General features: G+C 43.8%; 1 protein-coding gene across 1 annotated transcript in view; it reads left to right on the top strand.

The window, feature by feature from the left end:
- The window catches only part of PITPNC1 (phosphatidylinositol transfer protein cytoplasmic 1), a 184,380-nt gene that overhangs the window by 82,273 nt on the left and 85,711 nt on the right, over nucleotides 1-16,396 (top strand). The window contains exon 2 of the mRNA XM_087826317.1: nucleotides 11,367-11,515. Coding sequence (XP_087682443.1) covers nucleotides 11,367-11,515 — 149 coding nt within the window. The remainder of the gene's footprint in view (nucleotides 1-11,366; nucleotides 11,516-16,396) is intronic.

The raw sequence follows: 16,396 nt of genomic DNA, 5'->3' as shown, positions 1-16,396 counted from the left end.
CTTGACTTTAAAGCATCCTGTCATCACCTCACACCCATTAGGATGGCTTTTTTTTTTTTTTTAATGGAAAATAACAAGTGTTGGCAAGGATGTGGAGAAATTGGAATCCTGTGCATTGCTGCTTGTACAAAATGATGCAGCTGCTGGGGAAAGCAGTTTGGTGGTTCCTTAAAAACTTAAACATAGAATTACCATATGATCCAGCAGTTCCAAGTCTAGACATAAACTCAAAGAATTGAAAGCAGGGACTCAGATACTTTTACACAAAGGTTCATAGCAGAATTACTCACAGTGGTAGCCAAAGGGTGGGGGCAACCAAAATATCCATTAGCAGATGACTAGGTACACAAAATATACATGCACACAGTGGAATATTATTCAGCCTTGAAAAAGGAATGAAATTCCAACACATGCTACAAAATGGATGAACCTTGAAGATACTATGCTAAGTGAAATGTCAGTTCCAAAAGGACACATTGTGTGATTCTGCTTCCATGAGGTATCTAGAAGAGACAGATTCATAAGAGACAGGAAGTAAATTAGCAGTAACTGGAAGGTTGGGGATAGAAGAGTTGCTGTGTAACGAGTAGAGTTTCTTGAAATGATGGAAACATTTGGGAATGGATGTTGGTGATGGTTGCACAGCAATATGAACGTACTTAATGACACTGAACTGTAGATTTTAAAATGGTTAAAATGGTAAATTTTATTATGTATATTTCACTACATGAGGGAAATAACCTGCGAAGAACAGCACTTCCTGTTCCTCATTTTGTCTTTTACATTCTTGTTTCTCCCAACTCCTTGAAAAAGCGGTAAATTATATTTCACTATGGCGTTGCCTAAGGGACTTGTTCCCGTCCCCCTTAGGACAGGAGGACACACAGAGCGATGGAAGGACTGGTGACATGAGGACCACAGGGCCACCACTTGGCCTTAAAAGTACCAGTTGATAGCCCTGGCGAGGTGGCTCAGTTGGTTAGAGCATCATCCCATACACCAAAAGTTTGCGGGTTCGGTTCCTGGTCAGGGCACATACCTAGATTATGGGTTTGATCCCCCTGACAGGGTGCATATGGGGGCAACCTATCAATGTTTCTCTCTCTCTGTGTCTCTCTCTCTGTCTCTTTCTCTCTCCCTTCCTCTCTCTAAAATCAATAAAAACATATGCTCAAGTGAGGATTAAAAAAAAAATGTACCAGTTGATAGAACCTCTCTCCAGGCCATTAGAAGTCCCAAATGCACCAGGAGTTCAGAAGATAGATTTGTAAATGTAGCGATTTCTGAAACTGTACCCAATCGACTCTGTTTTGCCTGACTTCATTAACTGTCTCCCGAGAGCCGCAGTTGACAATCACATGCTTTTCTCAATCAGTTACTGCTTCTTTTTACCAAGGAAGAAGCACCCGTAGGCTGCCGTTGCTTCAGAAAATGTGCTTTCCCTGCAACCAGCCACAAGTACAGGCTGCCTGCCTAAGGGCTGCAGGTCCTATACCATGTGTGTGAAACCTGGGGCCCTGCCTCCAAAGTGGGGCAAAGAAAGATGCTGGAACTTTCCAAACTTAGATGTAACTTGGTCATGACTCTCTCTCAGCATTGCTTGTTAGCTGAGTCTCCAGACCACTTGCCGCGCCAGATAGCGCTTAGGTAAGCAAAGGGGTTCAGTGACCTTCCAATATTACTGAGATCTTGTTATTCTAGGCATGACGTGGCTTGAATAAGTCTTTGAAAACATTCAGAGCTCCCATTGTTTGATTATACCTGAAGCAGCGAGTGCTTCCCTTTGCCATTCAGTTTGCCCTTCTGTTCTCAAAAGTTCTCAAAGACACCAAAACTAATTGCTGTGATTCATGCAAGCATATTTCTGCTTTTAGCCAGTACTACAGTGTCCCTTGATGCTACCAGCCATTTCCTTAAAAGGATCGATAGGTGCCATGGGCTTCCCAAACAATTGCTTTTTCTAATTCTGGAAAGATCCTGCTCTTCTAGTAGCAAGAGGATCCTGCTCCTGTCTCTAGTAGCTAGACATCTCTCCTTTGATTATGAGGTCAAGGTTAAGGACATGAGCAATGACAAAGGTAGGTGGCAAGGAGACGATGCAGGATCCTTTTCCTGGGAAAGTTCTGTCTCAACTTTACCCTTTTTAGTCTTGTGATTGGCTGTGGGTTTATGTTCCAAAGCAAATACAAGAGCATTGATTGCTTTCTAAAGGTCAGACCTGTCACCAAACCTCTCTGTCTACTTGGGTTGCAGTCAGTGTCACATTTCTTGGCAGATGACATGATGGCTCTGAAGTAAGCATCAAGTTCCTTCAGGTCGTAGCCTGGTGTCTTCAAGGTAGAACTCCTCAGGAAGCCCTCTTCATCAGACACCAGGTCTTTCTCATCCACAGCTCTTTCGCCAGGCAGGGCACAGGCACGAAATGTTTGTTGAATGCACAGGACTCTCCAGAGCCAAGACTGTCCCGAAACCAATATATGGAGGAATCCCATGTCCTGCCTCAAGGGCCAACGACTTTCATGGTTTTGAGTTGAGTTCTAGCTGTTCCTGTCTTTGCTCTCTTCCTGATTCTAATTGGTGCTCACTAAAGGCTAATTTGTTCAGCTTTTCATTTACAAATACAGGGGATGCCACCTCCTACTTCAGCCTGTGCTAAGAAAGCAATTTATACGTGCCACATGTGATCATGTTGGCTTTTCAGTTGGGGCATCAAATGAGTTATCAGGGCTACAATATCACCCCCAAGTGCAAGTCAGTGTTAAAAGGAGCAAATAACATGTGCACTGTTACTTTTTAAAAATGTTTTTATTGATTTGAGAGAGAGAGAGAGGGAGAGGAACATCGATCAGCCATCTCCTACATACCCCTGCTGGGGATTGAGCCTGAAACCTGGGCATGTGCTCTCATCAGGAATTGAACCGGTGACCTTTCAGTGCATGGGCTGCCTCTCAACCAACTGAGCCATACCAGCCAGGGCTGCACTCTTACTTCTCATGTACTACAAAGAATATTGGTGCCCTCCTGTGTTTGGTCAAGTATATTCCACTCTCAGATGGCTGAGTGTACTGGAAACAATTTGCACAGTTTTGCAGCAGCCACAGGCATAGAGCTGTGCTCACACCACCAGCACAAGGCCTAGCCTAAGCCCTTGGAGCTGAATTGTTGTATTTCTTTTCAGTCCAAAACTCAGGATGGGTTAAGCATCAGTGTATGGTGCTGTTTATATTAGTTTGTCACAAAAGAAGAATTTTTTGAATTAAATGTCGATAACCCAGCTCCTTCTTAAATCTTTTTATCAGCTCTCTCATTCCCGCACCCTGGCATAATGACACAGGCATTACGTAAACAAGGCACCTCAGAGGACTGCTTATAAAAATCCAGGAGGAAAGATAAATGTGTGATAATGCACTGATATCCTGAAATATGAGGTGCAGGTTTGTATTTTCTTTGTGGCATCGGATATTGGTTTTCGTGGTTTATTGACCTGGCAGGGAGAGATCTGACGAAACACCGAAGAACTTTCCACCTTTTTTTAAAAAAAAGAACAAACCTCCCTGTCTACATAGAGAAATCAGGACGTTGAATCTCAGAGCCAGAAAGACTGAGGGGTTAGCCAGTCAGGTCCTTGCAGAACCCAAGTCAGATCCAGCCCTTGTAGGTAAAAATACACATTACCTTCCCAAAGGAAAAAGGAATTGGAATAATGTATTGCTGTAGAGTCACTCTCAGGCATATCCCCAGGCTGAGAAGACAAGGGGAGGAGCCAGTCTGTGAAATGTGACAGTCATGTTCAAAAAGGAGCTGATGTTCTCATTGCCCCGTGTTGAGGTTGGCAGCTTCAGAATGCATTTGTATTCAGTTAATCACTCTTTCCCTTCTGTCAGAATCTTTGTCTGCCGCATGTCAGAGTCAGCATTGCATTGCTTGGGAGCTTCAGCAATGTGAATTCTCCACAATGCTAACATTAAAGACAAGTTTAAGGTTAGGGCTCTGTGAGCTAGACAGCGCCCCTGGCATGGTGGGAATCAGGGCGTCTCATGCAACATTGTCACTGAGGGAGGTCATGAAATGGCTCTCCGGTCTGTTCAGCTCGACACCTTCAAATAAGCTTTCAAACCAAAGATCCGTCAGATATAAAAGTTCCTGTCCTTTTAAGAAAAGCTCTTTCATAATCATAAAAATAGAAACATTGTTAGATGACCACCTTTATGAAGCAGGTGAGCCACACTCACTGGAAAATGACATGTTCCCAGGCTTCAAAAAATTGTGTGATAAAATATACGTCACATAAAATTGATCGGTTTAAACATTTTTAAGTGTATAATTCAATGGCGTTGAGTGCATTCATGTGCAGACATCACCACCAGCATCTCCAGAATGCTTTCATCATCCCAGACTGGAACTCTGCACCCGTTAAACACGAGCCCTCCAGCCCCCTGGCAGCCACCATTCTACTTCCTGTCCCTATGAATTTGACTATTCTAGGGGCCTCATATAAGCAGAAGTTCCCAGGCTTTTTATAATATTTTGGCAAATGTTTGATCTGACGTCCATCTAATACAGTTTTTACAGAAGGAAAGGCAGATGGTAAGGTTTCCTTTGTTAGTTTGTTTTTGTTTTGTTTTGTTTTGTTTCTGCATTGTGCAGGTGGATGGCAGGTGCCTGTTTCCCTTACAGAACTGTAGCATCACAGGGCAACGAACGAAACAGATCTTCAGGTCCCACTCAGACAGTGTGTTCCCAGACCCAAGGAGCAGTCGCTCCAGCGATTCATGTACAGTTTTATATTTTGTGAAGCATTTTAATTTTAAGTTTTTTTCTCACTTGATTCTTAACCATGTCCTGTGAAGTATTTTGCTAGTCCCATTTTAATGAGAAGAAACTGTGGCTCAGGTAAGTAAATTGTCCAAGGTTACAAAACTAATCAAAGGTGGAATCAGGGCTTCGGCTCCAGGTTTTCCATTTTAAAACCCCAGTGCTTTCCACCGGAGCACAGAGCACACTGTGAACAATTATCACCTCTCTGGAGGTCCAGGTAATCGCCAGTCCTCAGGAGGGAGGGCTTCTCCAAATAGATCCCTAATTACCAGTGCTCCACCTTGCTAGCTTGGAAACACTTGGAAACCGTGGGCCTGGCTCTGTCACCTGACCAGCCAGCCTCTGAAGTCTTGGTGTGACATAATGACCTGCCTCTCAATCCCCTTTGGGCTTGATTAGGGTCTTGATCAGCATTGTTCAATAGAAATAAGTGCAATAAGCCACAAATGCAAGCCACCTACATAATTTTAAATTTCTTAGTCTCCACGTTTAAAATGATAAAAAGAAATAGGTAATTTTAAGACTATATTTTAGTCAGTGCAGTATACCGAAAGTACTGTAGTTTCAATATGTAATCAATATAAAAATTATTAAAGAGCTATTTTATTTTTATTTTGGGGGGATGTTATCAAGTCATCAAAATACATTGTGCATTTTATACTTACAGCAAACTGAAATCAGATGCTAAGTTTTCATTCAAGGTACCAGATCTGAATTTAGATTTCATAAAATTTCCAGTTGAAAAAGTAGACTTACATACCCACGCAAACATGTATAAAAGTTTTCTAATAGGTGATTTGAGTGTCAGTTTTGAAATTTTAATTAATTAAAATTAAAGAAAATTTAAAATCCAGTCCCTCCATTGCACAGGCAAATTTTCAAATGCTCACTAACCACATATGGCAAGTGGCCACCAGACTGGACAGCACCAATCTAGGGGAACAGCTAAGGCTGGCCCAGACTAGACCCAATACCAGTGAACTAAAATGAGAGTCAGCAAACTTTTTCTGTCAAGGGCCAGATAGTAAATATTTTCAACTTTGCAGGCCATACAGTCTTGGTTGTAACTACTCAACTCTGCTGTTGTATCATGAAAGTAGCCACAGAATGAATGAGCTTGGCTGTGTTCTAATAAAGCTTTATTTAAAAAACAGGTGGTGATGAAAAAACAGGTGCCAGCCCACATAGTTTGCTGACTGCTAGACCAGAACATTTCCCCTAGTGCCTTAGCTGTGCTGTGGGATTGCAGAAAACAGTGGCCCCTAGCCTCTGGCATTCTGAAATGAGGGTGTTAAAATCTGGACTCATCTCTTTCTTCCTGTGTGTAATTACAATTTGGGCACCACTTGGCAGTGCACCCGAATCCTGCGTGATGGTCTATCTTTCAGACAGTCTTCAGTGGGCTCTTTGCGTTTCATGAGGCACCTGCTTCACTGTGCTTTGAGGTTGTGTATGAAGGGTGGAAAAGGCTGGAAGAAAGAGTTTCAACAAATGCATGAATAGTGCTGTGAACGCTGTGGGAAACTCCCAAGAATACCAAATTGTATCACACTCTACTCTTTCCCTCACCCACATAGCCAGAGGAATACAGGCAGGAATCACGCCCACTTCACAGATGAAAAAATATATGATACCATGTTAAGTCAGAGGACTGGTGTTTCTCCGTGATTATTAGGTTATGTGACATCCATCCATTTTGATGGTAAAGGCCTGCCTTTAGGTTCCAAGTCACATTGTCAGGAGATAACTCCATCCGGAGTCAGTGATGTTTATTGCAAAGCAGAGGTTTGGGGACTAACGGAGAAAGAAAAAGAGGACAGGAAGGGAGGAGACAGGGGTTGGTTGGAAGCAGACAGATGGCTGCCCCTTGGTTCTTTGGGGTAGGGGAGTATGGGAGGCTATGGGGAGCAGTTAAGTGAAAATCAGCCTTGTGAGTTGTGTTAAGCCCAAAACTTTGGGTCCAGTAGTACATGGTGCAACTGGATGTTCACGGTGATGGTGATGTTCACGGTGTTACTGGTGCTCCGTTAATAATTGTTTACCATACTCTGGGATGTTGGTATGGGGTCACCTTTTCTAAAATCAGAGTTGGAGGCTGAACTGTATTAGGTTAATTGTGCCCAGCCATGGAGTTTGCAAAGTGCAGACTGATTAAATCGCTTGGCTTTTCCAGGTACATCTTGCAACTCTGCCTTCTCTCAAATTTTGCAGCGCTCTGTGCAAGTGGGAAAGATTTGAATCCCCGTGTCTTTTACTATGGAGATAATTACTTGGGGTAGCTATTCTGACGATGGCTCACATGGAGGCCCAGCCCTGCGGTGCTGAGCTGTCTCTAACTGTGATTGCTTGTAATGATGATTATCCAACCTCTGGAATTATAACAATAGATTTTACAAAGTTAGAGCATAATTGCTCCACAATTTCATACATGAGCACAGTTCAAACAACTTTGATCTTTCAAGTGATATCAGGCTTTTGTTACTCATCTTCTGAAACAGTCGGGTTCAGAGGCAGTGGCTCTGAACGATCCCGTCTTTAATCACTGTGAGGCTTTGATTTGTTGAAGCAATTCACCTGTTAAAGACATAAGGGCTAAAGTTGAGTGGAGAGAAAAAGAGCACAGACCTGTGGTGTTAAATCCAAGCTCTGCCACCTGGAAGCCTTGTGGCATGGAGAGTATCTAACCTCTCTGAGACTCAGCTTCCTCGTCTGAAAACACCCATCTGCATGAGTCATTGTATTAGAAATGAACACGAAGCACCTAACTTATAGGAAATCAATTAAGCTATGTTCTCTCACCCCCCCTGTCATCACCACCATCACTATCATCATCACCATCACCACCATCACACCATCATCACCATCACCACCATCACCATCACCACCACCATCACACCGTCATCACCATCACCACCATCACCATCACCATCACCACCATCATCACCATCATCATCACCACCATCATCACCATCAAGTGTCTGGCTTTAGAGTCTTCGGAGTCCTGAGTCTTGGGATTTGGCTGTGTTCATTTGATGTATGACTTTGTTTGCAGTTGGTGATCAGGGATATGCTATTTTCATTGAACTACGGATGGAACTTTGCAAAAAATGAGTATCAAAGAAGAAACAGGCCTCCTAAAGGTGGAACATTTTGACCTGGTCACCTTTTTGTACTGAGCAAGTCCTAGTGAGTGCTGTCACCTCTCTCTGACCCAGTGGTTCTCTTCATTTAGTGTGCATTTGAGTGAGATTCCCAACTTCCCTGTCCCCCAGAGTCTGAATGTAAAAGGACTGGAATGGCCTGGGATTCAGCATTTTTAGGAGTGTGTCTGGTGATTTTTAGGCAGATGATTCAAGGCCCATCTGACTTGCTCTCTCCTCCTAACTGAGAAATGCATGTGTCTGTGAGTCAATTTGTGGTTTATAAACAACAAAACCTTTCCCTCTGCATGGCCCAGCTCCAATGTCCACAACCAGCCGAGCAGACCTGATTCATTTGGGAAGGAAGGAAGTGACCGCTGCAGAGCCCTTGACCATCTCATTTTGTGGGCTTGAGTGTCCCCCCAGCCACCACAATGTCACCTACATCTCTGCGTCCAACGTCAGTCGGTTGCTCCCAGACTGACGTTATCTTAGTGAGCTAAGGCTGATGTCTGCCCTGCACTAGCTCATTCAGGAGCCCTGGGAATGATCAATGAGGCCGGGCAGCCCGGCCATCCTCTTAGTGCAGGTGAATCAGCTGCCAGCTGCCTCGGCCCGGTCCCTTCACAGGGCAGGAAGCACTTGAGCTGAACAGAGTCAGGCTGACTTGTGTATGGCTAATGGCTTTTCTTTGTCATGCATTGTCCTTGATCCCCTATATTTTTCATATGTGGGTGGTTGGAGCTACCAAAGACCATCCAGTGGTAGACTTGTCCCTTCTGCCAAATCCCCCACTAAAGCCCTTGACAGAATTTTGGTTTAGAGGTAATGGCTTCAGAAGCAGAATAACACTTTTTAAAAAATTGAGGTGAAAATCACATAACATAAAATTAATCATTTTTAAAGTCAATTCAGTGGCATCTAGCCTATAACAATGTTGTGCAATCACCACCTCTCTCCATATCCAAAACACTTTCATCACCCTAAAAGGAACCCCATCCTGTACCCACTGTGTTAGTTATCGAGGGCTGCTGTAACAAAGCAGCACACACAGGGTGGCTTCGACAACCGGAATCGTGTGGCCTCACAGTTGTGGATGCTGGAAGTCCAAGATCAAGGTGTCAGCAGGTGGGGTGGGTTCCTTCCGAAGGCAGTGAGGGGAGGATCTGTTCCAGGTCTGTCCTTGCCTTGCAGGCGGCCGTCTTCTCCCTGCATCAATTCTCCTCCTCTTCTTTCTGTGGTCTGTGTTCAACTTACCTCCTTGTATAAGGACACGAGTCCATTTGGATTCGTGCCTCCTCTGATGTCCTCATTTTAACTTGATCACTTCTGGAAAGACATTCTGAGTTACTGGGACTTCAACATAGGAATTTTGGGAAACAATTCAACCCATAACACCCATTAAGCAGCACTGTATCGGCGCTGTTTTCCTTTTTATAGCTGAATAATATTTCATTGTTGGTAAATACTTATTCTTTTGAACACCAAGTACAAAGCAACTGCCAGTGAAGGCTTCACTCTCTGGGCAGCTGAGGATTGTGTTAGAGGTTCGTGTGCCCCTCTGCACACAGTGGACTGTTGATCTCATGGGTATAGTGCACAGATCTTAATCCATAAGCTTTTTCTTACTGTCTTCCTCCTTGAAAGAGTGTTAGTCTTTGTGAGCAAAAATAAGAGTAAGAACTTATTAAGGGAAAGCCAAGTCATGTTTCTGATTCCAGAAATTGTTTTAAAAATAGATTTTACCTTTGATTTTCCTCTTTCCTCTTCCTGCTCTTATCCTCCGAGCTCTCCCTCCTCCCAAACACACACACACACTTGTGTTAAAAGTATGTTAATAGGAGAGGATAAAGGCGGGTAAATGGTGATGGAAGGAGACTTGACTTGGGTGGTGAACACACAATACAATAGACAGATGCTATATTACAGAATTGTACGCTTGAAACCTATGTAATTTTATTAACCAATGCCACCCCAATAAATTCACTAAAAATTTTTTTTAAAGGGCATTTTAAATGCCAACCATCCTAGGGAAGGGCGTGGCACAGATAGGGAAGCACTGCCCTTTGAGAAGACCCAGCCACCCTCTGCTCTCGTCGTCATGGTTACTGGCCCTGGTCCCTCGGGCTGGCCTCAGACCAGGGCCTTTCAGATTCTCTTCACACTCCCCTCCCTGCACCTGTCTCGGAGTGAAAGTGGAATCTCTGACGTGTGTGTCCTCTCAGCTTGGGAATCAGTTGCACTGTTGACTTGTGCATTTCACCTGCCTCCTTAATTTATAATCTCTCTCTCTCATGCGTCCTTGCTGGTCTCGGCTCTTTTGGGAGCAACCCAGAACTGTCACTAGTTTGCTGTAGACACAGGACCCTTTCCCCCATCCCATCCCATCGCATCCCATCCCATCGCATCCCATCCCATCGCATCCCATCCCATCGCATCCCATCCCATCCCATCCCAGGGCCCTTGATGATGAGGACACTGTGTGTGCTGTGGGAAGGACCACAGCAAGTGGCATTGTCCTGCCTCCTGACTCTTCCCTACTTCCTCTCTATCTGTTTTTTCTCCATGAAATGAGTTTTGCCACCTTGAAAGTTCGCTGGGTGGAGAAATGCCTGCCGGCCCCAGGGTTTTCAGAGAGGCAGGGAGAAGAGAGGAGCAGCTTGAAAATGAAGCCAGGACAGAAACTGTTCATGTTCTGTGTTTTTCCATATCATCATTTTCCTGGAAGCGCACATGGCTTCTGAGACCCCAGGCTGGAAGGCTCCACACTGTTGATGGAATTGGACAAAAGCAGTTAAAGATACTGTAATTTTCCTCATTGGAGATCAGCCTTTAGAACACAGGTTTCATTCTGGGGTTGGGGGCTGGGCATCTGGCGGTTTTAAAAAGCTTCCAGGTGATTCTGACATCCAGCCACCTTTGAAATCTGCCTTTTCAGGGGACAGAGCCCTCCAGGAGAGTTTGAACACTTTGCTGGAGGTGATGGAAGAGACAGGTGACATCTAATCCTCTTGTGCCCAGCAATACAGTTAATTAGGCAGAAAGAAGGGACAGAGAGAGCACATCCTGGCCTGTGTTTTGCTGAGAAAAATAGGACTTTAGCTCCACTTAACCCTGTAGGACCAGAGTGGGAAGGGAAACTCCCTGTTGCCACTCCATGGGCTGGTGGGCTGCCAACCTCAAGGCGATGCAAAATGTTCACAGGAACACGTTGTTTCTACATTCTGCTCACAACTTGCAGTCCTCACTCACAAGGAAAAGGAACACCAGGCCTTTTCTCTCTTCCCTGCTCTCTTCCCTGAGCAGAAAGTGTTGATGTTAGTCATTTGTGGCACCGTCGATGGCGGGTGTGTGTGTGTATTTTCAAAGGTGAGCGGTGGGGCTGACCTCCATCTCTGTGTTTTGCAGTACAAAATCGGACAGCTGTACATGATCAGCAAGCACAGCCACGAACAGAGCGACCGAGGGGAAGGGGTGGAGGTCGTCCAAAATGAGCCCTTCGAGGACCCTCACCATGGCAACGGGCAGTTCACCGAGAAGCGTGTGTATCTCAACAGGTGAGTGGTGGCAGCTTGCATCCAGCCTGTGGGCTCTCTCACCACATGGGAGCCCCTCCCACCTGGCCCCACAGCACCACTGAGGTAAAGGCTGGGTCCGGGTTAAAAAAGGTGACTTGGAAAATCATCACGTCCACCCTCTGCATCCACCAGTCTAGTTGCTTCCAACAACAGAATACCCGTGTACTGCAGAATAGTCCTCAACTGCATTTCATTAAGAGGAGCTTTCCTCTCACCTCTCCCACCCCCTGAGTGACAAATTAAGATGAAATCTGATCTTAAGGATTAAAGGACTTTGTCTTCTCCTTTGGTTCAGGGGTAGTAGGAGAAGGTAGCATTGCCTGCAAGGTGCAGAAGTGTTGAAGATGGCAGCGTGCCATTGGGGTCTTGACTTGGTAAGATTTCCCCTTTCTGCCAGATGATCACTCAGGTGTCTGCAAAGGGAACTGACAACACGAACAGTTACCTGTGACCAAAGTATGATGTGCAGTGCTAAGGTGGTTTTGTTTTTCAGGTGGACCCCTCCTTCCCACTGTGGAGGTAGTCACCTCTGCGTTGGAAGGGTAAAGATTTGAGGATGACAAAGCAGCACTAATCAGGACTGCCATTTCCGCTTTGCAAAATACAGACCTTAATCTCTTGCTATTTTCTTATCACTCGTGGCATAATTGATTATTGGTGCTTGTTTGATCTTCTCCCCATTCTACGCCTCCGTTCCAACCCCTTTCTTTCCTCTCCTTTTCTGAGTCAGAAATTTGCAGTCACATGCCATATGGAATATATTGTATTGAAAGCAACTGTCGACTAGAACTAGTGTGTGATTAGCCTGGGCTTTGCTATCATTTCCATGAATACTCTTTATCCCCACGTACAGCCTCTCCAGTCAGCCCATATGTGATTATTCAGAAAGCATTTTGGACGCAATAGCTGGACAGTGCCCCCAGTTTATTCCCTGACCCATTCTCCATGCTTTGACCGTGGTCAGACAGTTCTGAGTCGAGCCAGATTGGGATTCCGCCATTCTCATGTGGCCTCCACCCTCTGACAGGCTGAAGTTGACTCTTCTTTCTTGATGGAGAGTTTGGGTCCTGCCAATAAGTGTGTGGAAATCTCTCAGGCCGAGATCCTGACAGTGAAGGCCTTGGGCTTATTAAACCAACACATTTTAATCTGCCCAGGGGTAGAGTACCAGGGATTTCCTGAGTCACGATGAAATGCAAATTAGATTGATCCTGTTTGTCTACTTGGAGCTGTGAATTCCCAGGGCTTAGAACCAGTGCAGCCTCCAGCCAGCTGTTGATTTGCAGGAATAGCTGAGTTCCAGGTCTTGCCTGGGGATGGCTTCCTTACAAAGACAGGTTTTCTCAACATACGGCTTTGGCTTGTTAGTGCGGACGATATAATTCAAATACTGAGCCGGGATCATCTCTGTAGAGCAAAGAGAAGCGAGGGAGATGTGAGAAAAATAGGTACAGACCTAGGGAAAATTTCATTTCTTGGCAGCCGATTGACTTTTCCCAAGTTATTGCCTGGGAAATGTTCTCTATTTACCAAATTCAAGAAAAAATTTTAGAAAACTTTATAACTTTTCCTGAAACAGAACAAGAAGTGCCTAGCTGTCTCTGTCATGTCTGTTTTCTCTATAAAAATATATGGTATTTATTTTAAAGGCAAGTAATAAACAGCAGTAAGAGGGAAATTTGTTATAAATAGAATATCTAGATTTCCAGGAATAGGAACTGGAAAGATTAATGTGGATCTTCCCCCCACCACCACCACCTCGTATGGCAAACACAGGATGAAATATAACAATATAAAGCAGAGTTCCAAACAAAGAAAGGGAAATCCTCAGGTACAAGAAATAAAGAGGAAATTCAAACCAGAACGGAAAGCAGATGAGCTAATGCTAAGGAAGCCGGTGGCTGTCAGAACTGAGTATAGGCCTCACATCTAGAAGGTGCCACACCTATAAGGGGACAAGGTATGTGTCCTTGGCCCATGCAGATGGGAAGTTGGAACTGAGAATCGTGCATAAAAATTGCTTTTGACAATGAAAGACAAAGAGGTTACAGAGACTCATACTGAAAGAACTACTAAAGGATGTACTTGAAGGAAAAGGAAATTGAATCCAAGAAGTAATAATAAGAAGTTGGTAAACTTCTGGGCAAATCTGAATAAGCATAGAATATTTTAAAATATTAATAATGAGCAATTGGGGGTATATTCATGGAATTTAAATAATAGCAATAGCAGAAGATGAGAGGGTAGTAATTATAGTACAAACACTCTAAGCTGCTAATGTTGTTTAGGAAGAGAAGGGAGATGTTGATTCATTTAAATTTTTCTTCCCAATAAAAAGAGGAAGATGTTCTAGAGAGGAATGATCTGCTGCTGAGGAAGGGGAGGAAGAGGCTGGTGACTTCTGGGAAGGTAGTGAATGTTGCCTGGCTCTTGAACCTTGACAGCAAAACTGAACAGTAACAGTACAGAAAGGAAACTTACAAACCCATCTCAGTTAAGAACATAGATGTGAAAATTCTCCGTAAAACATTGGCAAATCAAATACCTCAGAGTGTAATAATAAGTCATGACTTGATCAGATTTATCCTTGACTGTTAACATCAGTATGAGAATTCAACAAGATCATTGGGTATAAAATCCACATACAAAAATCACTAGCAGTATTATTATACAGCAGGAGCAATAAGTGGAAAATACAAATTTTTTAAATTCTGTTTGCAATAGAAAAAGAAAATTGAAGATACCCACTAACAAATTTACAGGACACACAAAATCTTTCCGGAGAAAAATATAAAATGGTAGAGGACAACATTTTAAAAACCCTGGACAGTCTGGCCGGGCGTGGCTCAGCGGTTCAGCATGGCCTAGGATCCAGGAGATCATGGTTCGATCCCCAGTCGGGGGCATGCAGGAGGCAGCGAATCAGTGACTCTCTCATCATTGATGTTTCTCTCTCCCTCTTCCTTCCTCTCTCTGAAACCAATAAAGATATATTTAAAAGAAAAAAAATTTTTAATAAAATAAAAACCCTGGACAAATAGCAGTAAATGCTGTATTATCAAGTTGACGTCAATTCCCAAATCAGTTATATATTTAATGGAAGTCTGATTAAAATGGCAGCAGGGTTGTTTTAAATGGAATTAGAGAATATAATCCTAAAATTCCAAATGACTATAGCTTTATAAAAGAGCCTTGATATCTAGTAGGGCAAGTCCCTGCTACTTACTCCACTTTTCTAAAATTGTTCATATGAATTTTAGGATTAGAAACCCAAGTGACATGAAAAATGACTGAAGAAACCAAGAACGTTTAGCCTAGAAAAGCTTGATAATAGATAAAACTGGATAACGGCGTAGCCTGGGGAGAAGTATCAGGCCTGTGTATTCTATAAGACACCTGGAGGGCCAACTGGACAAAGAGTGATGGGTGAGAATGCCAGCAGAAAGGTTTAGGCTCTGTTTAAAGAAGAAATCTCCGAATGCAAGTCGTCTCAGAGCACAGTAGTGTGCCTTACGGTCATTTATGCTGTCTCTGGGGGTGCCTGAGCGCGAGCAGAACACCCAGTCTTCAGGCTGTCCCTGAGCAGATACAAATATCAAATAGGCGGTTAAACTGGACAGCCTTTCAGATCCTTTTCAACCTGAATTTTCTATGCTCAAAGTATGTTTCAGGCATTATCCTAACTCTCCTCCAGCGTCCGTAAGTGAGGAACCAGTGAGGCCCAGGGAAAAGTACTTATTCTTCCCTTTGTACAAATCTAAGCTAGATCCATTCTTTTATCATTTAAATGGTTCTGGGCATGTTCAGAAGAGTATGAGCACGCATCTTAGAAGCAGAGAGATTGTTGTTTAGTGAGAAAGGAAGAAAAATTGATGTGTGACATCGCATGAGTGGTGTCACAGAGGAAAACTTTGCCTTCACCCACTTAGAATGAGTAATTGGGGGCCTGCAGATTAAATGGTAACGGACTGATTAACAGGGGAAAAGAAATTTTTATGTGGCTCAATGGGTGGTTAGAATTTGGGGCTTATATACCATTTTAACGGGAAGAGGAAGGGGAGAAAAGGCATTTATGGGGGGAAAGGTGACTTTTATGAAAAATAAACGGCGCCTTAGGAGAGTGGATAGGAGATGTGATCATTTTGTGACAATGTCTCTTTAGACGATTTCATATCCTGGTGTTTACTTCTGGTCTCTGGCCATAGGAGTCCTTCTTCTCTGGCTGTAAAGTGGTATCTCGTGGTTTTGATGAGAGTTGAATTCCTTCAGGAGGCTCTACTTTTAGGCAGATAAGGGGAGTTCAGAAAAAGCAAACTTGATTCTCCAGTGTCTTCAGCTCTTAATAATCCTTAGGCCACTGTGGCATATTTTGGACCCCTTCCCTGGCTACAGGAAAGTGGGCTCTGAGAGTCCAGCTGGCAGTAGTAAGATGCTCCAGTGCCCATTTAATAATTTACACAGACAGTTTTCATTGTCCTGAATTCGGGAGCTGACAAAATAACCTGAATCTCATTCAGAAATTGCTTTTTAAATTTAATATCCAAAGCAACTATTAGAGGGACTAGAAATGCTCAAAGCCTACGTAGTCAGGACCTACTCTCTGAGTCTGTCGGGGCAGAAAGGACATTCCATGGAAGGATGTTCATGGCCTACAGAATTATCTGGAGAATGGGCAGCTCCAAGGGGCCAAGAGCAGCAATGATGAGAACCATCTTCAAGTAGAATCAGACTGTTTCATTCTTTATCACCCCCATGGCTGCCATGAGTAGGTCTGAAGTGTCCCTTATTTCGTTTTATCACTTGTCCCAAAATCCCATGCCTAAGGCATCCCATTGAGTTCCCAGTCCCAGCCTGAGACAC

The sequence above is a fragment of the Miniopterus natalensis genome, chromosome 17 (genome assembly GCF_054644295.1).
Source record: "Miniopterus natalensis isolate mMinNat1 chromosome 17, mMinNat1.hap1, whole genome shotgun sequence".
In the NCBI taxonomy this organism is placed as follows: Eukaryota; Metazoa; Chordata; class Mammalia; order Chiroptera; family Miniopteridae; genus Miniopterus; species Miniopterus natalensis.
The sequence above is the reverse complement of the archived record's forward strand: the minus strand, read 5'-3'. Positions and strand labels throughout refer to the sequence as shown.